This window comes from Rhincodon typus, chromosome 22 (genome assembly GCF_021869965.1).
Source record: "Rhincodon typus isolate 14 chromosome 22, sRhiTyp1.1, whole genome shotgun sequence".
Taxonomy (NCBI): domain Eukaryota; kingdom Metazoa; phylum Chordata; class Chondrichthyes; order Orectolobiformes; family Rhincodontidae; genus Rhincodon; species Rhincodon typus.
This window is the reverse complement of record NC_063353.1, coordinates 16,237,323-16,262,296: the sequence shown is the minus strand read 5'-3', so window position 1 is coordinate 16,262,296 and position 24,974 is coordinate 16,237,323. Positions and strand designations below refer to the sequence as shown.

The following is a 24,974-nucleotide window of genomic DNA, read 5'->3' as shown; positions in this document are numbered from 1 at the left end:
GTACGTGAGGATGAGGGGGATCCTGTTTTGGTTGTTATTGCGGGGAGGGGGTGTAAGGGATGAGTTATGAGAAATGCGGGAGACACGGTCGAGGGCGTTCTCGACCACTGAGTGGGGGGATGTTGCAGTCCTTGAAAAACGAGGACATCTGAGATGTTCAGGAGTGGAATGCCTCATCCTGGGAGCAGATGCAGCGGAGGCGAAGGAATTGGGAATAGGGGATGGCATTTTTTCAGGAAGGTGGGTGGGAGGAGGTGTATTCCAGGTAGCTGTGGGAGTTGGTGGGCTTGAAATGGATATCGGTTTCCAGGTGGTTGCCAGAGATGGAAACACAGAGGTCCAGGAATGTGAGAGAGGTATTAGAGATGGCCCAGGTGAACTTAAGGTTGGGGTGGAAGGTGTTGGTGAAGTGGATGAACTGTTCGAGCTCCTCGTGGGAGCACGAGGTGGCGCTGATACAGTCATCAATGTAACGGAGGAAGAGGTGGGGTTTAGGGCCAGTGTAGCTATGGAAGAAGGATTGTTCCATGTAACCTACAAAGAGGCAGGCATAGCTTGGGCCCATGCGGGAACTTCACAAGCTTCAAAATCTCCCCTTCTCCTACCGCATCCCAAAATCAGCCCAGCTCGTCCCCGCCTCCCTAACCTGTCCTTCCTCCCACCTATCCCCTCCTCCCACCTCAAGCCCCACCCCCATCTCCTACCTACTAGCCTCATCCTGTCCCCTTGACCTGTCCGTCCTCCCTGGACTGACCTATCTCCTCCCTAACTCCCCACCTACACTCACCTTTACTGGCTCCAACCCCGACTCTTTGACCTGTCTGTCTCCTCTCCACCTATCTTCTCCTCTACTATCCGGCTCCCCCTTCTCCCTATTTATTTCAGAATCCCCTTCCCCTCCCCCATTTCTGGAGAAGGGTCTAGGCCCAAAACGTTAGCCTTCCTGCTCCTCTGATGCTGCTTGGCCTGCTGTGTCCATCCAGCTCTACACCTTGTTATCTCTTAACATATAAAAAGTACTTAGATATAAAAAGTAGTTAGATATGCACTAGTGATGCAAAGGCATATAAAGCTATGAGCCAAGTGCTGGCAAATGGGATTAGAATAGTTAGAGATGATTGCTTTTGACTGGTGCAGATTCGATAGCTGAAGGATTTTTTTTGCAGTGTAGATCTCTAACTCTGTTTAATTAATTCATTTCTACCTGCCATCGGGCAATGTACACAGTGGCAGCTGGACACTGCCCTCAGCTTTTATTACCAATGTCTAATTGCCCTGAAAAGTTGCTGGTGAGTCACTACCTTGAACCACGGCAGTCCAGCTTCCCCAGTGCTGTTAGACTAGAAGTTCTTGGAATTTGTTGAATAGTTTTGAATGATCGGCCTGACTTCAAGTATGGGTACGTATAAATGCATTTTTGCTCATCTTTTACAGCTCATAATGTTTCTAAACATGTGTATTTATGGGGAGCTATAGCAATTGTATCAGAAGCAAAAAGCAGTCATTTCCTTACAACAGCAAGAACGTTATGTGTATTCACCTTCTTCAGTCCCCGGCCCAAAGACAGATCCGAACCAGAGCACTGTGACTTTCATCGCAAGGATGCAGCTCCTGAAACCACCTCAGCCAGGATGGGGATCAAACCCCATGTTCTAGGCATAAATCTGAACCATACCATTGAGCTGTCCAGCCAACAGCCCTCTAAAGACTCCAAGTTGTTGTGGCAACATACATTTCTCTATCTGTGCGGCAGTTTCGGTAGTGGAAACTCGACTACTCTTTTCATCACATGACTGATCAGGAATCTCTCTCCCATTTTCACTGCCTGCCATTTACAAACGCTAGAAGGATTTATAAGTTGATATTCAGTCTGTTCAGCTGCTTAATAAATGAATGTACTTTCCTAGGAGTGGGACCTCCTGTTTATCCAGTCCTGATAGTCAAGTAAGCAGCCTAATAATGTCAATACCGTGAAGGGTTTGAGAGAGCTGGGAGTGAGGTCGTGCTGGTGTTATCAGTGTACATGTGAAAAATGACACCGTTTCCAGACAATGTCACTGAGGGGCATCGTGTGGATGAAAAGTGAAAGGTGAGCATTGTCTGTTGTATCTCAGAGATATGCGGGAATGATACGCAAAGTTTTTATGTATGGACAAGGGCTTTACTTACAATACATTTTGAAGTGTCCACTGAGATAAATTTCCAGCTTGCCTTTATTCTCTCTTTTTCTGTAACATCATCCATAGGTTTGTCCAACAACACAACAGTCAACAGAAACACACAATCAAACACCAATCAAATCAATATTACAGAGGTATCCGAGGAATGGGAAGGGAAGCCATTTCAATTGATTATTTATCTATGAATGAGAATGGAAACAGTTGTTTGTAAGTCCAAAGTTGATGACTGGAGAGGAGGAATGTGTAGACAAACGTATCAAAGGCTGTAAGCAGATCAAGAAAGATGGGGGCTAATAGCTTGCCTTTGTCACAATCACAAAAGATAACAAGCACAGAAAGTATGACATTAATTTTGATGTCTCGGGCAGCATGGTGGCTCAGTGGTTAGCACTGCTGCCTCACAGCAGCCAGATTCAATTCCATCCTCGGGCGACTGTCTGTGTGGAGTTTGCACCTTCTCCCTGTGTCTGCTTGGGTTTCCTCCAGTTGCTCCAGTTTCCTCCTACAGTCCAGAGATCTGCAGGTTAGGTGGATTGGCCATGGGAATTGCAGAGTTACAGGGATAGGGTAGAGGGGGTCAGTCTGGGTGGAATGCTCTTCAGAGGGTCTGTGTGGACTGGATGGGCTGAATGGCCTGCTTCCACACTGTAGGGATTCTATGTTATTTAATAGATATAATATCCTTCACTGATCCAAGTCATTTTTTTTTAAGGCTGGATTTTTGTTCTGGGTTCAGGACCCTGCTGTTCTGATCAAATAAAAGTGCTGAACCTTTGATGCATCGTTAATTGTGACCTCAGAACAATTTTAATAGGATTGACCAGTTATTGGTCAGAAAGTACACTTGCCATCCAGTTGAGTGTGGTGCATGTCTTCTAAGGTTGAAGACCCCCCTTTAAATGACATACCTGCATCCCTGAGGTGGGAGTCACTAATTCTTGCATATAGAAAAGACCTCAATGGGGGCAACAACCAGAAAGTAAAATTTTAAATTGAGCAAAACCACAAAAACCTTGATAATGATGGTTGAAGGCCAGCCCTTCCACTGGGCAGCAAATGGCTGCGGCTGTGGCCCAACAGCAATGGCCTCCCACCTCACACTTTCACACTTCCATAGTGAGGCTGCTTTGATTAGCTGGCTACGCTTTGGTTAAGGTGTAGAATCTTTCTGCCAACTATACAATTCAATTCTTGACCAACTGGTTATTTTAGCCCCTGAGCTGGATTAACTGGTTACCAGCAACTTGCAGGTTGGTAGTCACCACCCACCAAGTTTTTTCAACGCGGCTCCTTTCACAGGAACAGTGCTGGCAGAATGCCAAGGTAGCCAGTGGTTGGAAATTGCAGGGCTGCCTACCCTGGTCCTACCATCCACAAACCTCAAAAATCCACTCCTTAACACCAGTATAATATATAATAGCATTTGAAACTTGGAATAACTTTGAAAAGAGTTAATTCAGAAACCTCTCATGAGTAATTGCAAGATTGCTGTGAAGAAGAGCATGAATTTGAACTAGTTCTTGGCTGATGTGTAGAAATACTTTTAAAATAACTTTGCAAGACATTTTATTGCTGTTACTTTGCGTTTTTAAAAAAAAGGACAATGAGGAATTAAGAGGCTATAACGAGGTTTTATAATCTAAAGGGTTAAATTCACCATCAAAAGCTTTCAATTTCCTTGTTCTATTCAAATGAGGTAGGGGAGCAGAGCTATATAAATGCACTGAAGAAATAATCTGTACTAGTGAGTATAATTCATTAGGATGAGTCTAGTGCCTATTCACGTCCAAAACTAATATGATGGAAAAGCTTGTATTAGTTGTCCTGTGGGCTCTCTCCCTGTGCAAAGGTAAGCGAACATCACATGTTATAGTGCAGTGTATTTATGATTTTGAAATAGAATAGCTGATCTCTTTTTAGGTTTATGCAAACTGTTATGTGTTATGAAATGAAATAATATTATTATAAATTCATTTTCTTCAAGGTGAGTCTTTGTAGTGTGCCCCTGCACAATGATCTATTGGAATTCTACAACATTTAAAGTGAATGGTTCTTTAACTCAGTTGTAAACATGTGAAATCTCAGTGGCTGTCACTGTGCTGGTAAATGGGACTGCAGGCAAAAGCAATTCAATCAGTAGAAAAAAAACCTGACATATTCTTCTCACTGACTGCATGAGAGAAACTATTGATTGCAGCAGTAATATCCATAAAGATCATTTTAAAATTCTTCTTTTTGTAGGCAGTGGGCATTGCTGGCATGGCCAGATTCTGCTGCCTGTCCTTAATTACCCTTGAACTAAATGGCTTTTTACACTGCTTCAGGTGGCATTCAGGAGTCTGGGGTATGTAAGCCAGACTGAGTAAGGATAGTAGATCTCCCTCCCTAGATAACAGTCATGAACTGGATGGAGTTTTTTTTAACCCCAATCAATAATAGCTGTCATGATCACCATAATTGATTTGAGTTTTATAATCCTAGAATATTAAACTGATTTCACATCCCACTAGCTGCTGCCATGTAGTTTGAAAGCATATTCACAGAGCCTCTCTGCTCCTATGATGCTGCTTGGCCTGCTGTGTTCATCCAGCCCTGCACCTTGTTGTCTCGGATTCTCCAGCATCTGCAGTTCCTACTATCACAGAGCAATTAGGTTGGGGTCAACAAGGTGCAGAGCTGGATGAACACAGCAGGCCAAGCAGCATCATAGGAGCAGAAAGGCTGACGTTTCGGGCCTAGACCCTTCTTCAGAAATTAGGTTGGGGTGTCTGGATTACTAATCCAGTGATATTATCATTGTGTCACCATCTCCCCTGTCAAACCAATACATGTTAATTTTTAAGGACTCTTAAATTGTATTTACTATCTCCCTGGCTAAAAAAAATCTTTCAATATAACATATTTCATATCTAAGATAAATTTAAGTGAGAAATTAAAATCTGTAGAATTAAATTCCTACATCCATATGTCAGCACCATATGCCATAGACATTGACAACACTGTCAGAGATGTTTCATCTATTGTGATTGTGCTGATACTTTAATAAACAATTCCAGGACTAAGTTCACTGCTTGATATTCTTCTGACACTCTTGTAGCTTTCTCCGTTTCAAATATTTAATTTGGTTTTGTTTCAAGTATGGAATGGTATTTGCCTCAACCACTCCCTGTGATGGAACATTCCAGAATCCAGGTTTGCTGAAATTTCTTCTAATCTCTCTCCCCATTCTCTATGGTCTAAGTGACGGTATCAAAAAAATAAAGGTTTGAAAATTAAAACTTGTTAACTATTTCTGATGAAATCGTTCAAAGAAGACTTTTTATTTTTATTGAAGAGTGACTGGAAGCATTTTAGTCAAGTTTTCTCATTGGCATTAGACTAAAATTTGCCCCTTATTTTTAAGTTTGCATATAGTTCCTGTAAGAAGATAGTACCCTTGCATTGTATCAACCAGATTATTAGCTGAATCAGAAAAGCTCATGTTTTTGGTGCTGTTATTGGAAGATAAAAATAGATTATTCATAGTTCAGTTATGGCTTTCCTTTGATAAAGTTATATCTTCACTGAAGATATGGCATGGTGACTCAGTGGTTAGCACTGCCACCTCACAGTGCCAGGGACCTGCGTTCAATTCCAGCCTTGGAGGACTGTGTCGAGTTTCCTCCTCCAGCCCTAAGATGTGCAGGCTAGGTGAATTGGCCATGCTAAATTCCCCTTTGGTGTGCAGGCTAGTGGATTAGCCACGGGAATTGCAGGGTTGGTGGGTCTGGGTGGGATGCTGTTCAGAAGATCACTGTGGACTTGATGGGCTGAATGGCCTGCTTCCACACTGAAAGGTTTCTGTGATTCAATTCAACAGTTCACGAGACACACTGAGAAAAATCTAGCATTTTAGAAAAGCTGTCCCAATGTTGGAGTGGAATTTTGACTTAACAAATTTTTGCTGTAATACCAAACATTTTTTACACTGGTATGCCGGAGAATGTCATTTTCATCATTTGCAGCCAAGATTATCTTTCAAAATAACTGCCACTCCTAATCCCTTTAGCATAAAAGTTTGTATGCACAGCAGCCAGGAACATCTTGTTGAACCTGATTGAAATCTATTTCAAATTACTGCCTTTATCCTAACAGCCTAAGACGTGAGGCAATATATCCTTTATCTTCATTCACACACACCTATGATTTGTAGACTAATAAGCAAATAAAGCTATGCGGTTATAAATAAATATCCGATCATTGCCTAAAAACATTGATGCAATACTAAGAATAGCAATCCCTTTAGAACACATTTGCTTTCAATATTGTCTTCTCTAAAAACGTTGTGGATTTGAAATGGTCCAAGAGCTTTGCAGAAACATTTTCTTAACTGATTGATATCAATAATAATTTGCATTTATGTAATGTCTTTCATGTAGTAAAAGATTGCAAAAGCATTTCGCATGAATGTTACCAATCAGAATTTGACACTAAACTATGGGCGGAGAAATTAAGTGGCCAAAAGTTTGGCCAATAAGGTAAACTTTAAGGAGTGACTGAAAGGAGGAGAAAGACATAGGGAGGGTCCAGGGAGCAGCCTAGAATCTGAGGACTTAGGCATCTGAAAGCACAACCATCAATAATGAACTGAAGGAAATCAGGGATGATCAAGAAGCCAGAATTGGAGCAGTGCAGTATTATTAGAGAGTTGTCACGGTGGACACAGTTTCAGAGATAGAACATTGACATTCTCTCCATTTGTTTTATTCAAGAAAATATTTTCTTAAAATTGCGTATACCGTAGAAAGTGGCTATTAACTTGTCTGTACCTTTTTCAGGAACATTTGCAAGCTATCCAGGCTGGTCAAATGCTCAAGGTCAAATTCTCTTTAATACTGTCCTGTGAAATGCTTTTGCAATGTGCTACTATGTTAAAGCCACCATATTAATGCAAATTATTGTTATTGATGTGAGTCACGTAAGAACACTTTTCTGCAAAACTCTTGGAGCATCTCAAGTAGACAATATGTTCACAGAAGATGAGAAAAAAACAATTGTGCTTTAAGGAAATTGCTGCTATTGGTAATACATAAAGGTGCTGAGTCAGTGATGATCACTTATGTAATTCTGAACACAAGATTTATATGGCTTTACAAGGTTATCATAACGTAAGTATTCTTTACTCCTCCATGTTTCCCAATAAACATAAATTATTTAATTTTAAAACCTGGATATATTAGAAGCATATTTTGAAATCAGTTTTTGGACCAGATTAAATACTATGAATAATCATGTGATCATTATTCAGTACATGTTCACACCAAACAAAAAAGGAGCAAGGATCAAGATTGTGTAATTTCCCCCAATGTGGGATGCATTATTTACTTTGCTGAGGGACAGCTTTACGTGAATTAATCAAGCAAGCTGCAAAATATCTATTCACGCCTTTTTCCCACTCCCTTCCTGCTTCTGTTTAAAACACAACATCACTTGAAGTTTTAAGATTAATAAGATTAATGAAGACTGGTAACCCAAGGATCGTTTCCAAGAACTGTTCCAGTAAATTTATGTTATGCTGTAGAAAGGCATAATACCCCAAAGTTACCTGGTGAGGTCTACATATAACTGTTAGCTTTGCAGATTCCCAAACTGTGCAACTGGGGTATCCAGGAGCACTGGGACTTCTTGGAATAAGTACATAATTCTGTGAAAGTTGCCAGGCAAGTTGAAATAGTTATTAAGAAGGCTTACAGGATCCTTGAGTTTATAGATAGAGGCATAGAATAAAAAGCAAGGAAGTGATGTTACATTTCTACAAATCATTGACCAGACACATTTGGAGTATTATGTTCAATACTGGGCACCTCGTTCAAGGAAGAATGTTAAAGCCCTAGAGAGAGTTCAAAGGAGATTTACTAGAATAATCCCAGGAATGAGGAATTTTAGATATCAGGAAAGATGAGAGAAATTGGGCTTATTCTCCATGGAGCAGAGAAGATTAAAAGATGACCTTAATGAGGTGTTCAAAATTATGAACAAATTTGACAGGGTAAAGAATTTTTTGTTTCTGCTAGTTGGTATGTCAGCAACTAGTGGTCACAATTCCAAGATTGTCAGCAGACAGCTAGATTGAGATGAGGAGAAATGGCTTACCTGAGAGTTCTTAGGATTTGGAATGAGCTGCCTGGTAGAGTGGTGGAGGCAGGTTCCACAGGACATTTCAAAAGAGAGGTATAAATCAGGAACAAAAACAAAAGTTGTTGGAAAAGCTCAGCAGGTCTGATAGCGTCTGTAAAGAAAAATCAGAGTTAATGTTTTGGGTCTGGTGACGCTTCCTTATAACTGAAAGAGCTGAATATATCTTTGAACGTAATGAAGTTAGAGGGCTACAGAGATAGGCTGGAGAATGAGACGAGCAGAGTAGCTCTTTTGAGAGCTGACACAGATATGAAGGGCTGAATGGCCTCTTTCAGTCCTGTAAAATTCTATGATTCTAAGTTGCAGTCCAGCAGGCTAGTAATTCACATAAACTTAGCCTATCTCTGCCTGTCTAGGTGGAGCAACAACTGCAGGTTGGCATTTAGAGGTGTTTTAACAACACCACGCCACTCCCTACATCAACCTTCTTTCCTGTTTCTCCTCTCCATTAGTGGAACCTGGCTACAAAAGTGTTTTCTAATTGAAACTTTAAAAACCTCAGAAAAAGACTGCCTTGATTTTGAAGCACCCTTTCACTTATCTGTTCTGGCATCCTGCTCCCAGTTTCAAGCTGGAAAAGTACTGATTGTTTGTCTGATCCAGGAAGACAGATTGGATTACTGCTTCCCACATCTGGTGGGCTATGATGCCCATTTGAATTTAGCAGTGAGTTTCAAAAATCAACAGGGAAAAACTTGTGTGACATTTCAGTCTGAAAGTCTTTCATTAGAACTGAGTCATAGAGTCTTTGAGATATACAGCATGGAAACAAACACTCCAGTCCAACTTGTGCATGCTGACCAGATATCCTAAACTGTTTTAGCCCCATTTGTCAGTATTTGACCCATATCCCTTTAAACCATTCCTTTTCATGTATCCACCCAGATACCTTTCAAATGTTGTAATTGTACCCAGCTCCACCACCTCCTCTGGCAGCTCATTCCATGCACGTACAACCTTCTGCATGAAAAAGTTACCTCTCAGGTCCCTTTTAAATCTTTCCCCTCTCACCTTAAACCTATGTCCTCTAGTTTTGGACTCCTTTACCCTGCAATAAAGACCTCGGCTATTCATCCTATCCCTCAAGATTTTATAAAACTTTATATGGTCACCCCTCAGCATCCAGCGTGCTAGGGTAAAAAGGCCCTAGTCTTTCAGCTTCTATCTACAGATCAAAGCCTCCAATCCTGCAACGTCCTCGTAAATCTTTGTTGAGCCCTTTCAAGTTTAACAAAATCTTTTCTGTAGTATGGAGACTAGAATGGAATGCAGTATTCCAGTAGTGGCCTAACCAACATCCTGGACAACCGCAACATGATGTCCTAACTGCTATATTCAATGCACTGACCAATGAAGGCAAGTGTGCCAAATGCCTTCTTCACCACCCTGTCTATCTGCGACCTCACTTTCAAGGAACAATGCTCCTGCACCCCTAGGCCTTTTTGTTTGGCGGCACTGCCCAGTGCCCTACTATTAACTGTGTAACTGACAAAAGATTAGCAACCTGAAACATTGGGCTAGATTTTATTCTTTGTGGTAAATGAATGACAGTATCTATTCATTACATACAGACTTGGCCACAAACGTTCTATGGGGTTTTACATTAGAATGTAACTGTATTTAATGACTCTTCACAGCACAGAGTCTTCTGCTGGGAATCTGGAACTTGTATGAACAGAGTTGGATTGAATGATCTTTAATGAACAATGCAGAGTGTAATTTAGCACATGCCAGATAGGATTCAATTGTTAAATCATGTACAGAATGTGACAGAAAGAGTGGGAAAGAAAGATGGGGTTAACATAGAAATAAAAACAGGCAAGAACAAAAGTTAAAAACTGAAGCATACTTGTAAAAATTAATTATTGGTTCAAGAAAGGTTGTTTGCCATGAATTAAAATGGCATTTTCTCCTGTTTGATACTGTGGATGGGAGTCAGCCTGTTAGATGGCAACCCATATGCCACCCCCCACTACAGAGATAACTCGCTTGATGGCCCTCCCATCAGGCCTCAACAATGGTGGCCTGGGTTGCCAGCAGCTGCAGGCCAGTCAGAGGCCAGCCGGTTCTGTGCCATAAATACCACCATTTGAAGTCTACTCCTTGGGCAATCCAGCAGTGATGTTTGGGGATTGCAGGAGGTGGCGGTGGTGTCAGAGGCAAGAGCAAAAGGTGGCTTTTAAAGACTCCCCTCTTGCACCCCATCTATAACTTTGATTGCCTCCAAATTGGGGAAAATTGAGGTCTTGCCCACCTTGGCAGGCAGGTTGCTCTCATTTCCAGTTTACCATCCTTTGCACACACTGGAAAGGCATGGTATTAATTGACAAGTTGAGGTCTTTAAATGGCCACTTATTTGGTGTCAGGTTGAGAAAGTTGTGCATGGACCTTCTCACTTAGAACTTAATTAGTGAGGTAGCTGTAAAGGGGCAAATGTTTCTCCAGGGTGAACATGCTCAATTATTTACTTTTGTCACCACCTCTGGAGAAGGGACATTTCTACTCTGACAATTTCGACATTGCTACATTGAAATAGACAAGCCCAAACTTTTCGGACTTGTTCAGTAATCAGCTAAAAATCATGTTGGGTTTTATGAAGTGAAGATGTTAATTATATATGTTATATAGGTATTTCACAGGAATGTGTTTATACCGATGGGACTGGTGAGCAATTGGTTTTGTCAACAAAGCGAATTCTCTTGCCAATTTTCACAATGAGACCTGTATTACACTTGACAAACTACATCGCAATATTGTTTCAAAGGATGAACTTGTAGAAATAACATCACCTCACAACTTGCACACCACTGTTCTGCATAATAATGGAAGAGGGCAAAGGTCTGAGAATAGTATTCCATGACAATAGCATACATCTATTATCACTCTATTCCCTGTTTGGGTGGTGTTGCATTTGCTATTACTGCATACCGGTTTTTATTTTTACCTAGGCAAATGTCCTCTTCTAGAAATTCAGGTATGATTTCCCATTGGCAAGGTCAGTGCTGATGCTGGTGTGAATTTCGATATTACTGGAATAGATGAAATCTGGGGCCAGTTTCGTTCTTCATTCCAGACAGGATTAGATTGTATGTAGGGATGAATGGATTAACAGAATGACTAAAGCTTTATATGTTCCTCCTCTATTGTTTCCATGGCTCCTCTCCTGAAATAACAGCGCAAGTGACAAAACACAATGGAAAGTACCCATATTATTTGTATATCTGAATCAAATTTAATTGAAATATTTTCTTCTGAACCAGGTTTGGATAGCTCATCTGAGAAACGTGTTCCCATATCTTTGGAGGAAACAATACTAGGTCGAAACCGTGGTAAGTATATATTTATGTTCTTATGGAGAAATATGAAATTTAAAAATTATTTTTTAGAAAATGTCTACCAGGAAGATGATGCTGATGTTGAGAAATATAAGTTTTCTGCTCTGGGCAACCATGTTAAGTATCGAACAAGCCTAGATTTACTGAAGCAGCATCAATCATGGGCAAATTGCTGAATTGTCAGGGAAATACTCCCAGTGCACCACAAACTTTCAATTTTCCCTTCAAGCCACATTTAGAACCATAGAAAGGAGGCTGATTAGTTTGTTCAGCATCTAATCAAAATTCCATTCTAATCCAAAATGCCAATGGTCTTTTTATGGCTCTGTCTACCTTACTCTCACATTTAATGAGATTGAAAGAGGCACATTAGAAAACAAGAAGAACAGTTACCCCTCAAGACTGCTCATCTTCCTAATTTCACTCCTGAATGGACTAGCTCTAATTTTTAAAACTGCTCCTCCATATTCTGGATTTCTTCATCAGACAAAATTATTTCTCTTTAGTACTTCTCAATTGAGTCCTTTTATTGTTCTAAATACATCAATCTGATCACTGATTATTATTTAAATCACATGTTTCTCTGTTCATCCACACTTTTGTGTGAGGACTGCAAAATATATTATCCCAATTTATATCAGCAACTATTATCTGTTTTCTCATTTTGGTCAATTGTCTGGGAGAGAAATTTATCTTAAATGATGGGACAATGGGCAGTATGGGGCCAGATACCTGATATACTCTACGTCTAATGTTCAGTTTCTTTGCAGTCATTAACAGGTGTCTGAAATAATGCTGCCTGTCTTGCATTACCACCTGAGATAAATTTCTCCTCTTCTGTTTTCCCAGTATCTTTTACCCATTGATTTGGCTACTAAATATGAAGATTATGGGCAATTTGTTGGAGGTGTCTCATTTGCTGCAGTGTGACTGTTATTCAAGGCACATAGTAGCTTTTCTCACCAAACAACATGTTGCTATTGTGAAGAGTTGGGATACTGGGATTCCTTAAAGAGAAAATAACAGATCAAGAAGAATATCTGAATTTGAGTGCACATGGTTAGGTTATTGTGACCATAGGTCAGGCCATTTCCTTCTATCATCGTTTAATGGAATCTCAACTGTTTTCTTTCAGGGTTTTGCAGCACATGGGGAAATGGAGCGTTCAGGACTTTTGATGACAAGTTTTATCATTTTACATCAACCTGCAACTACATTCTGAGTCACCACTGCAAAAATGGTGCAGAGGATTTCAACATCCAGATCCGTCGAGGGTCAGATGGTAATCTGGAACATGTATTCATCCAGATAGAAGGGGTCAAAATTCTGGTGGTGAATGGGACAATTTCAGTTCAAGATGCAGTGTAAGTTTTTTCTGTATCTCCTCTTAAATTACTGAATGTAACTGAATCATATTGTATATCCCAAACTCAAAATCTTAAATCTTTGATCCCTGATGCTATTGGCCCTTAGGAACAGATTTTCTTTGTTTAAAGCTGTCATAACCTTGGCATTCTCCCTAAAATGTTATGTTGTAGGTGCATTCACAGGGCTGTTAGAGAAGGAACTTCAGGATTTTGTTTTAGTAACAGTGAAGGAAGGGGAATGTAGTTCAACATCAGGATTGTAGGGTGCTTGCAGGATGTTCTCCTGCATTTATAGACCTTATCCTTCAAGGTGCTATAGGTTGTGGGTTTGGAAGTTGCTGCTAAAGGAGCATTTCTCAGTTATTGGTGTGTACCTTTGACAACACCCCAGGGAGTAACTTACTGCAGAATTCCCAGGCTTTGACCTCTTGTAGCCATAATACAGATAGTTCTCATTTAACATTATGGTTCCATTTCTCAAAATTGCAATTTTAATGGGTTACCATACAAATCAATCTTAAAGACAGAGTTAGGTTCCTTTGAAAAATTTTTGCACAAAAAATCCAATAGGTAAATTGAAATATTGTACTGTACGCATGCAGCACTGTACATTCCTCACTGAAGTCCTGCAAACCAATATAAATCACTGAATATAAAGAAATATTGCTTAAATTCACAATTGTTGTGCCATGTGCTGCACCTATTTTAGCAAAGTGATATTTATACCTCTTAATTTAAATGGAATGTTCAACATAGAGTCATGGTACATACCATTTACCCAACGAACAAGGCCTACATTTATGCAATAAAATTACTGCATCTTGTGGAATATTCCTTATATCACAAATCACTGAATTTTGAAGTACTAAAGAGTATCTTGGTGTAATTATTACTTACAACACAGTTTCTTCACAGCAAACCGCCACTGCAGACAGGAGCTCTGCTTCTGACCAATGCTGAAAGAAGTTTGCTTGGGTGCAAACTATAAATTCCCCTCCACTCATTTCTCTTTGGCCTTTCAATTGTGTGATGCAAATATTACATGCTGCATATCAGCTTAACCTGATGTTGGTCAGGTCTAGCTGCAAATTGACATGGACTTGTTTGGTACCTGAGAAGTCATGAATGGTGCTGAACATTGTGCATTCATCAACAACATCTGTGCTGTTGCTATTATGTTGGAGGGAAGGTCACTGATGAAGCAACCGAAGATGGTGTTTTATCCGACACAACCCTAAGGAACTCCTGCAGTTATCTCCTGGGAAAAGGATAATTAGCTCCAATAACCCCAACCATCTTTCTGCTGCTTTGACTCCAATTAGTAGAGAGTATTTCTCTGAACTGTATTTAAATCAATTTTTCTGGACTCCTTGATGCTTGGTCAAATACTGCCTTGATTTTGAGAGTGGTCATTTCCCCCTCAGCGCTAGATATGTTGCCCCCTTTCCCATGTTTAGACCAAGGCTGAAATGAGATCAGGTGACAAATGGCTCTGACAAAATCCAAACTAAGTATCAGTGAGCAGGTTATTCCTGTGCATGTTTCTCTTCATAGTCCTATCAACTATGCCTTCCATCACTTTGCTGATGAAGTATAGATTGATGGGATGTTGCTACAATTCATGTGAAGGATTAATAGTGCTTTGAGTGGATGTAATGAGCCAACATCTTGCTGCAAATTTCATATACACAACCTAATTTGAAAACATTCTTGGTCATCTAAAGTTGAATCTTGAGATATTTATTCTTTGTACAAGTTGAGATTTTAATAATTTCTCACTTTAGCTTAGAATAACAGCTTCATTTGCAAATTACTTTGTTTTACAGAATACATCTACCATATCATGACAAGGTAATTGGCATCTATAAAAGAGGAATTTACACACAACTTTCAAACAGAAAGCATACTATATCTGTGAACTGGAATAATGAAGATGCATTATGGGTAAGTCAGCTTTATCCCATAGTTCTATTCATTTATAGTTTTACACATCTATACCCACCAGAGTAAATAGATATGGCACATTTATAAGTCCGGCGTTCTTAAACAGAGTATAATTTTTATTCTTTGGAGAAACATATACATCTGCAAATATGTTCATACATGTCTGTTTTTCAGTGTTTTATTTGCTATTAGTCAATAATTGTTTCCTGAAATAACAATTATCTTGAATAAATATTTAGAAGTGAGGCAAAGGCAAAATCTCTAAAATTGCCAACAATAGTCTGCATCATTCTGGGAGTCTGTAAGTTACCAAGGAAAGAAGAACTAAATAGATTTAAATAGTCTTCCTCATATATATTCATGCAGCGATTAATACATTTGAGGGTTGATAAATGATTTGGATAATGCTGTAATGACAAGAGCAAAGGTTCCAATCTGTTCCACTGTCATTCAAACTTTTGTTGCCTGGTTATATGCTGGTAGCTTATTGTGGATTTATAAAAGACATGTATCATGTAGTATTTATCCAAGCTGAACATCTGGAACAGGAAGAAGCTTCATGTTTCAAAACAATGGTATTTGATCAGATGATATTTTTATAGAAATGTTCCTTAGTTTGAGCAATTCCTTGGATCTGGAGAGTAGAAAACTCTTTCATTGTGTGTGCTGAGGATCAATATCAAGTATTCTAAGACATGTACAAATGGAGTCTAAATTTCCTTCAGCTCACCTGAAAATTTCAGCGCTTTGTCAGCATGATGTTTTCCATTGTCAGTCATCTGATGACATGTACCGTTATATTCATTCTTGGAATGGCGGGGTTGTTTAATTCCCAATTGCCCTTGAATACCTTGTCAGGCCATTTCAGATGGCAGTTAAAAATCAACCACATTGCTGTGTGTGTGAAGTCCCGTGCAGGCCAGATCTAGGCTATCTTCTCCTGAATGCTATTGGTTAACCACACGTGATTTTATGACAATTCAGTAGTTTCACGATGAACAGTAATGAAATTGGAATTTTATTACACAATTATCAACTAATTGAATCTAAATGCTCCCAGCTGCTGTATTGGGAATTGAACTCTGAGTATTAGTACTGGCCTCTGGATTAATCACTCAATAACATTGCTACTACATGACCATCTTTGGAGATTGTTGGTTTAATAGATTTAAGTATGGTAGAGATAGAAACCAATAATTTCTTGCGTATTCTTTGTATGAATTGGAACTGTCATGCAATGGTTTTTTAAATACATGCCTAACACTTTGTAATTAATTTTTATTTGTAGGTAACTATCGATGATAAATATCAAGGACAATTGTGTGGCCTTTGTGGGAACTTTGACAAAAACAGCAGCAGCAATTATGGTAATACAAATACAAAGAACATATGGTTATTTTCCTGGTTAGGTTTTGAATGTTTTAGTTGCTCAGTATCGTTATCAGACAATTGCTCACATGTGCTTTCTCATTCCGGTTAATATCATTCAATAAGTTCAATTCTTATACTTTCTTTTTACAGATTCGAATTTTCTAAATACAAACAAACTAGATGTTTTGGGCCACACTTGTCATAGTAACCCCCAATCAAGTGAATCATGTGAAGCGAGTTCTGTAAGTTTACAATCAGACATATCTTTTAGAAGTAATTATAGCTAAACTGGGAGGTTTGATAGCAGAGGTTTCGTTCCCTTACTAGGTGACATCCTCAGTGCTGTGGACCCTCCTGTGAAGCGCTGTTGACCTGTGCCGTTTCGAATTTATATAAGGTCTGGTTTTTATTGCTTCTGGTAGGTGCCTGTTCTGGCTGTGTGTTCTAATGGTCAGAATATCGGGTCTCATTCAATGGATCATCCACGGACTCCATCAACAAACGCAATGAATTAGACCCGAAATGCCGGCCATTACAACGCACAGCTGGATCAGGCAACAAGCGGAAACAGCAAAAACCAGACCATATATAAATTCGAACTGGCACAAGACAACAGTGCTTCACAGGAGGCTCCACAGCACTCAGGATGTCACCTAGCAAGGGGACAAAACATCTGATATCAAACCTCCCAGCTCGATGAACACACCAACATCTACAACCAGCACCCGAGCTACAAACCTTCACTCACACTCTTATTATCGCTAAACCTTTAATCTGACAGTCACATCTTTAGCTTTAGAGATTATATCTTTATACCTTATGACTCCCAAAGCATCTCTGAGACTTGTGCTGACACAGGTGCACAAGCAAAATTTCACCTGGAAAATTTGCTTACAGTGAACATAGAGATCAATAAGTAACCCTTACATTCTAACGAAGTCTTACATTTATAACCTGAGATACATACAGGTGATTACAGTTCAGTTTGAAGGGCGTAAGTCCCTTTTATCTCTATCCCTTTGAAGCTTCCTTAACATTTCATCAGATTTGATATTCTAGGCGTTTTCTGACCAAACAGCCAATGAATTTGATCCACAGTGAGTTTGGCTGTTTCTGTTCTTTTCTAAACAAAACTCATGTTGGAAATAAAGTTTTGTATGTCCTTAGACTATTCCCTGTTATGACATGTGTCACTCTTCCATCTTGCCCACTTTTTCCCTGTGTCTGGCAAATGGAAATTTCGCTATGATAATTGGATGAACAGATTTAAAGTTGAGCCATGGGTATTGTGGACAAATACTCTGTGGCTCCACTGGTGAAATGTAGGTGAAACCCACCATCATGAGGGTATCATGGATGGGATTGTGCAATGATGTTGGAGCTCTGGTGAAATTCCTAATCCTCTTCCTCCTGCTTCAAAAAGGCTTTGCACCCATACATTCTGATGGTTCAGTCCTCCTTACTGTACTGTGTTGTGCAGGGTGCAGGACATTACTATCATTCACAAGCCCCTGGCTGGTGTGTATTGAAGATAACACCTCCAGATCTGTCTAAAGCTCAGATGCTGGCATCTTTAGTATGCCAGCTGCTTGTTCAATGAAATATCTCATTTTTAAATGGCTGTGAATGTAGTTATTTGAACCTCATTGTTTGGTCTTTTCCTGGATATCATCAGGGGTAATGCTTAAAACCAACTGATTTATTTATTTTGAGGTGTGAGATGCTCTGTAAGGTTGGACTGGTACATGACTTTATTATGGAAACTCCCTCATAATCTTGCATACAGATACACAATTGTGTTTGCAGACTAGGTGAAAAAAAAACGTTTAAAACACTCCTGGGTGATTTGCTGGTGCTTTGATTGCCACTTGAACATAGAACATAGAACATAGAACATAGAACATTACAGCGCAGTACAAGCCCTTCGGCCCTCGATGTTGCGCCGACCTGTGAAACCAATCTGAAGCCCATCTAACCTAAACTATTCCATTGAGTGCAGTAATTGACATCTTTGCACTTCAGAGAAGTCAACCAGAGGTGGAAACCTATCTCTCTCGAGACAAATTCTCTCTCAGGCCTGAATGTGCTGGATCTTAAATTAAAGTTAATGTATTGTTCTTCCCCAATCAACCTGTTCAGAGATATCAAACTAGGGCGCCCTGGTGGCTCAGTGGTTAGCACTGCTGCCTCACAGTGCCAGGGACCCAGGTTCAATTCCACCCTCAGGCAACTATCTGTGTGGAGTTTGCACATTCTCCCTGTGTCTGCATGGGTTTCCTCTGGGTGCTCTGGTTTCCTCCCACAGTCCAAAGATGTGCAGGCTAGGTGGATTGGCCATGCTAAATTGCCCATAGTGTTCAGGGATGTGTAGATTAGGTGGGTTATAGGGGAATGGGTCTGGATGGGACGCTCTGAGGGTCAGTGTGGATTTGTTGGGCCAAAGGGCCTGTTTCCACACTGTAGGGATTCTTTGATATCTCTGAAGCAGATGGGACTTGAATCTGGGTCTCTCAGTCCAGGGGTAGGGACATTATCACTGCACCACAAGAGGGCCCAAAGCATGCTTTTAATTTTGACACTCTTAACCCTTATCACATGCTCCCTGCAATCTGCTTCCAAACCAATTTTTTCCTTGGAAGACAAAACTGAACTTCAATCCATTTTGTGGATTTTTGTCCATTAACATCAAAAGGGTCAATATCTTAAAAGAAAAGGAAGGGACCTTATCTTGAACTTGCATGTGAACATGAAGTAATTTTAAAGGCCAAAGTAAAAGAATGTGTAAACTATGAAAATTGCTGTTTAGACCCCAGTGCCCACTTTCAATATTTGAGAATTTGAATTCATTTGGGTCATAGTAACCCTAAACTGTCAGGAAGTATTTCTAGTTGCTAAGTTACAAACCAGCAATCCTGGATTTTTTTTACAGTCAGTTGTGTAAAGTTATGTCAGTTCTTTGGCCCTTAAAGGATGATTGATAGCTTTACTTAGTTCTGGTTACTGTTATGAATAAGGTTGGGGAATGACACATTCAGCAGATTTTCAAGAGTACAGCTGGATCAAGGTTTTAGTTATGGCACTGAACCCTCGAAAAGGATTTTTTTCTAAAAATTTTCTGCCCTTCAGCAGGCTACACTCAAATGAACTCCAAACGTTATCTGAGGCAAGACATAAACACGAGGCTGGGGTCTTGTAAATCTGGCTTGAGGCTTGACTGCTTAGTTATCTCAAACCATGTGATTTCTAAGATAGTATTGAGAAAAAAGTGTCCTGCTGTCCTTTTCATGACTGTCCAAAAAAAATAAACAGGTTGGTGTCTTCTGAGCCCTCCAGATGAACCAATTGTTTAGACAGGAGTCCTCGAAAGAAATGCATAATGAAGCATCTTCACATCATTATATTAATCTCCACCTGACACCCCTGCCCTGGGACCTGATACAGAAATATGAGCACATCTTGTTTGGAGTTTAGCAAGTAAGTAGCAATCTAATTTCTCTTGTTATTAATGTTTATTTTCAGCAGTGTCAGGCAATTTCATCTCTGTTCCTGTCGTGCTTTGACAACAAAGTGATTGGGCAATACTGGAAGCTTTGTCAGGCAGATGTTTGCAGCTGTAAATGGTGTCAATGTGCAACTTTTGCAGAAATTGCACGGCATTGTGATAAAGCTCTCTTCCAGTACTGGAAAAACTGGAGGACAAAGACGCGGTGTGGTAAGTAGTTTCTGTCAATAAAATGTAAATAAAAGGTTGATCAAGTTTTACTCTCAAATTAAACCTGATTTAATGAGTTAAAGTGTTGGAATCGTAACATTTCAATAGTCAAAATAATAAAACTTAACATTTTATCCTCAGCATTCCCCACCTGTCCAGGGAATCAGATATACAAGGAGTGTGGCCCTTCCTGTATTTCAACATGCACTGATCGGAATCCCCAACAACAGTCCAATGAGTGTGTGAATACTTGTGTCTGTCCAGAAGGTATTTACATTGATGGCCCTGTTGTTTTGCCTGTATTATTCATTATTTAAATATTGCTCAATTCTTGTGACATTGTGTATTAACTTAAGAAATCTGGATTTATTCTGATTGAAAAAGAAATGTAAAAGGGCAAAACAGCAGCAGAAGCAGTTAATGATGGAGATATAGAAAACTATTTGTGCAAAACCAAGACATAAAATGGAAACCCATGATTATAATGGGAAGGCATCACAAAATGGGAAAATGTCACAAAATTGGGTTATGCAGCGCCAAACAGAGAGAATAGTGCAAACTGTGCCACTGGGAACCTCTGGTATGCCTCCCATACCTGCTGGGAAGGCAGTCTCAATTGTACTTTTGTTTGTACTGAAAACACCAGGAGAGGTCCAATAGCGACATTATGGCTGACCTGACACAAATCGTCATAAATTGATGGAGCAGGTTCAGTGAACATTTGTGTGAGTCCGGGCCAGGGATTGAGATCATGGGCCTCAATGTTGCTTTTGTCCCCAGTCCTATTCCATCCCTGACACCTAACCTAACCTTCTTGCAGATCTCCTAGTGCCCCAGACCTTGGTTACTGGGCCCTGATGTCCTGGTCAACTCCTGGTGCTAATCACTATTTAACTCAACTTTTAGAGGAAGAGCTTTTGACTTTATATCTCCTGTTTTGAACCTACTGGAAGTATTGAGATTTGTTTTTGGATGTCTAAGAGTAAGCTGGTGCATCCATCAAGGAGCTGAAGGGATTTGGTAACTGGGACATGCCAAATCATAGATACGGGGCAGATGTTGCAGTGGCCCTTGATCTGCTGCGTTACTGAGAAATGAACCGGAGGTTGGATAGGGGTTGGGTAGCAAAGAGGGCCATATCCACCATGTATTTTCACAGAACAGTCCTCATACCTCCACTTCAAGCAGGAGAAATGCGTGAGGTGACTCTAATTCAGCGAGGAAGTCACTTTGCACAATGCTCTTTGCCAAGTTAGAGACAGGCCTCTCTCTGCTGCCTGACAATGACAAAAACTGTCTGGCACACCAGCCAATCTGTCAGGAAATGATGGATAGGTCATACTTTGGTTGAACTGCATAGTTGTTCTTATCTTTCTGCATTACTAACTACTGATTTCTTCCAGCTATCTGTGATTATTAAAGGTAATTTGCAAACTGTTTTCCAAGCCAATCCTTATTGAGTTGTTTTATATGATGGAATGTAAGATTAACTGCTACAAAGCCCTGTCCTTCCATTTCAGACCTCAGGGTCACTAAAATTTGGGATCACTGGAACTAGCAGTAACACAGGTAAACATCAGGGAAACCTGCCAGATCCCTGGACCTCTGGCCCTGCAACGCTTTTAGAATTGCTGGGAAAGATAGACACTGAAAAAATGTACTCATAAATTCATAAATTCATACAACGCAAAAAAGGCCCTTTGGCCCATTGAGTCTGCACTGACATAACTACCATGGGTGGCACGGTGGCTTAGCAGTTAGCATTGCTGCCTTACAGTGCCAGGGACCAGGGTTCAATCCCACCCTCAGGCAACTAACTGTGTGGAGTTTGCACGTTCTCCCTGTGTCTGCGTGGGTTTCTGCTGGGTGCTCTGGTTTCCTCCCACAGTCCAAAGCTGTGTGGGTTAGGTAGATTGGCCATGCTAAATTGCCTGTAGCATCCAGGGGCGTGTAAATTAGGTGGATTAACCATGGGAAATGTAGGATTATAGGGAAAGGGTGAGGGATGCTCTTCAGAGGGGCGGTGTGGACTTGTTGGGCCAAGTGGCCTGTTTCTGCACTGTAGGGATTCTATGATACCAGTAACAGTGTGCTAATCCCAATTTCCTGCATTTGTCCCATATCCTTGAAGGTTATGATATTTGAAGTATTCATCCAAATATTTTTTAAAGGTTATAAGGCTTCCAGCCTCAACTACCTTCCCAGGAAGTGCATTCCAGATTCCCACCACCCCTTAAGTGAAAATGTTTTTTCCTAAATCGCCTCTGAATCTCCTGCCCCTTACCCTAAAACTATGCCCTCTCATGATTGACCCCTCAAGCAAGGGGAACAGTCGCTCTGTATTCACTCTGTCCTTAACCCTCATAATCTTATACACCTCTGTTATGTCCCCCCTCCATCTTCTCCACTCTAGAGAAAACAATCCAAGCCTATCTAGTCTCTCAGTGGCTCAATTTCTCCGTCCCAGGCAACATCCTGGTGAACCCCCTTTGTACCCCCTGTAATGCTATCACATCCTTCTTGTAGTGAGGTAACCAGAACTGCACACAGTACTCCAGCTGTGACCTGAACAATGTTCTGTACAACACCAACGTTACCTCCTTGCTCTTATACTCTATGCCACGATGAAAGAAAATGCCCCATATGCCTTCTTAACTACCCTATTAACATGCTCCACCAACCTCAGGGATCTGTGAATAATTAGCCCAAGATCCCTCTGTTTCTCTGAGCTACCCAGTGTCCTGCCATTCATTAAATACTCCCTCATCTTGTTTCTTCCTCCAAAGTGCATCACTTCACACTTATCAGGGTTAAACACCATCTGCCACTGGTGCGCTCATCTGATCAACGCATCCAAATCTTCCTGCAATCTACAACCATTTTCTTTGCTATTAACTACTCTACCAATTTTGGTGTTGTCTGTAAAATTGCTTAACATTCCCCCACATTTTCATCTATATCATTTATATATACAATAAACAATAAGGGTTCCAGTACTGATCCTTATGGCACACCGCTGGACACTGGCCTTCAGTCACTCAAACAGCCTTCCACACTACCCTTTGTGTCCTATTACTAAGCCAGCTCCTAATCCATCTCGTCAAGTTTCCATCAATTCTATGTGTTTTAATCATCTTAATCAGTATCCCATGTTGGATCTTGTCAAAAGCTTTGCTGAAATCCATAAAGACCAGATCATCTGAACTTCCCTCATCCACGTACTTGATCACATTTTGAAAAAAATCCTAACAAATTTATTAGGCATGTCCTCCCTCTGACAAAGCCATGCTGACTATCCCTAACTAACCCTTGCCCTTCCAAGTGGGTTGACTTAATTAGAAGTCTATTGTAACTAGATCCTGCTCTATTTTATAAAATCTGCCTTCCCCCAATACAAAGCCATCTTTTGCAGGCAATCTTTTTCCATGTCCAGAACAAGTTTGAACCGTAACGTGTTGTCCTTGCTATTGCCTAAATGTTCCCCCACTGCCACTTCGAACTCTTGTCTGACATAACTGAGGGTGGGGTGGGTTTGGGGGATGGTGGAAGTAAAGTTCTTTTTTAATGTGTTTTTCCTACCTCATTTTAAGCAGAAGGTTAAAGGAAAATCCAAACAGCAAAGTTAACGCAGTGATTGAAAACTTTATCATGACACAGTACAGGTTTGCACTGTATTCTCATTATTGTGCTGAGGTTCCCAGAACTTCGAGGGAGATGCAAATTGGAAATGGGAAACTTCAACCATGCAATGGATGAAAAATCAGTGGGTGAAAGTATTGAGATTATTTTCAGTGAAATTCCTGTGCTAATGTTTCAAAACCCTCCTTAACCAATGCTGACAGCAGCCACTTGCTGACCTGCACCCAAAGGGGAAGAAACAGATGCAGAAAGAATCCAAAATGGGAATATTTTAGCAAAACGGAGATGGGAATATGTGAACCTGCTAACACTTCTCTAAGTAATGCATGGTTCTAATGGGGAAATATATCATGCTGCTTCATAATTGCTGGATCAAAGCTCTGGAACATCCTGGGTGTGGCCTCCTCATCACAGGCTGTAGCTGTTCAAGGTGTCAGGTCATCAGCACCTTCTCAACCAGAGGTGGACAGTAAATGCTAGCCTTGTCAAAGCACCCTTATCCCATGAATGAATTTTTAAAACATCAATATTTATATATAGGATAACAAGATGAACAGCTGGCTGAACACAGCAGGCCAGGCAGCATCAGAGGAGCAGGAAAGCTGACATTTCGGTTCTGGACCCTTCTTCAGAAATTTTCGAGGAAGGGTCCAGACCCGAAACGTCAGCCTTCAGTAAAATAAATTGTCTGTAGCAGCAGAGAGAGAGAATTCAAGATTTTAGCTGTAGCAAAAAGAGAGAGAAATGTAGCAACTTTCACGACCTCAACAGCTACTGTAACTAAAACTAAAATCCTGGTTCTGTGAGAGCTTTACCCCATCCGTTCATGCTGCTTCTATTGTTCCAAAAAAAACCGCCAAGGCCTCACAAGCTGTTTGCTTTATTAGCAAGACACAGAACCCTTGATTCCTCTGTCTCCACCTTGCTAAATAACACCAGGACAAAATACACCTCATGAAGCCATAGTATCATCACAGAAGTCACAGCAAACAATCTGTTACATAGACCTGATTCTAAGCTGAACGAACTGTTTCAGTGTTAGTCATAGCATAGACGTTTGGCATTTTTTAAACACGTGGATAATGCAAAGAGTCATTTTAAAGATGTGAGAATTCTGAGTTTCTGGGAGAACATTAGACAGAAAAGGATTCACTCAGAATAATGAACTTTTTTGCCTAGTGGGATAATGATTTGTTTAAACTTAATTTAGCAGCCATTTTCCTTTGGTTGTGGCAGATAGATTGTGAAA

The 24,974-nt window shown here is 40.4% G+C and overlaps 1 protein-coding gene across 1 annotated transcript in view; it reads left to right on the top strand.

The window, feature by feature from the left end:
- Window positions 1-12,401: 12,401 nt before the first annotated feature.
- Window positions 12,402-24,974, top strand: part of LOC109921514 (mucin-2-like) — a 94,435-nt gene continuing 81,862 nt past the window's right edge. Inside the window, exons 1-7 of the mRNA XM_048610582.1 lie at window positions 12,402-12,408; window positions 12,828-13,056; window positions 14,886-15,003; window positions 16,292-16,370; window positions 16,525-16,616; window positions 19,894-20,086; window positions 20,228-20,353. Of these exons, the coding sequence (XP_048466539.1) occupies window positions 12,402-12,408; window positions 12,828-13,056; window positions 14,886-15,003; window positions 16,292-16,370; window positions 16,525-16,616; window positions 19,894-20,086; window positions 20,228-20,353 (844 nt within the window). The remainder of the gene's footprint in view (window positions 12,409-12,827; window positions 13,057-14,885; window positions 15,004-16,291; window positions 16,371-16,524; window positions 16,617-19,893; window positions 20,087-20,227; window positions 20,354-24,974) is intronic.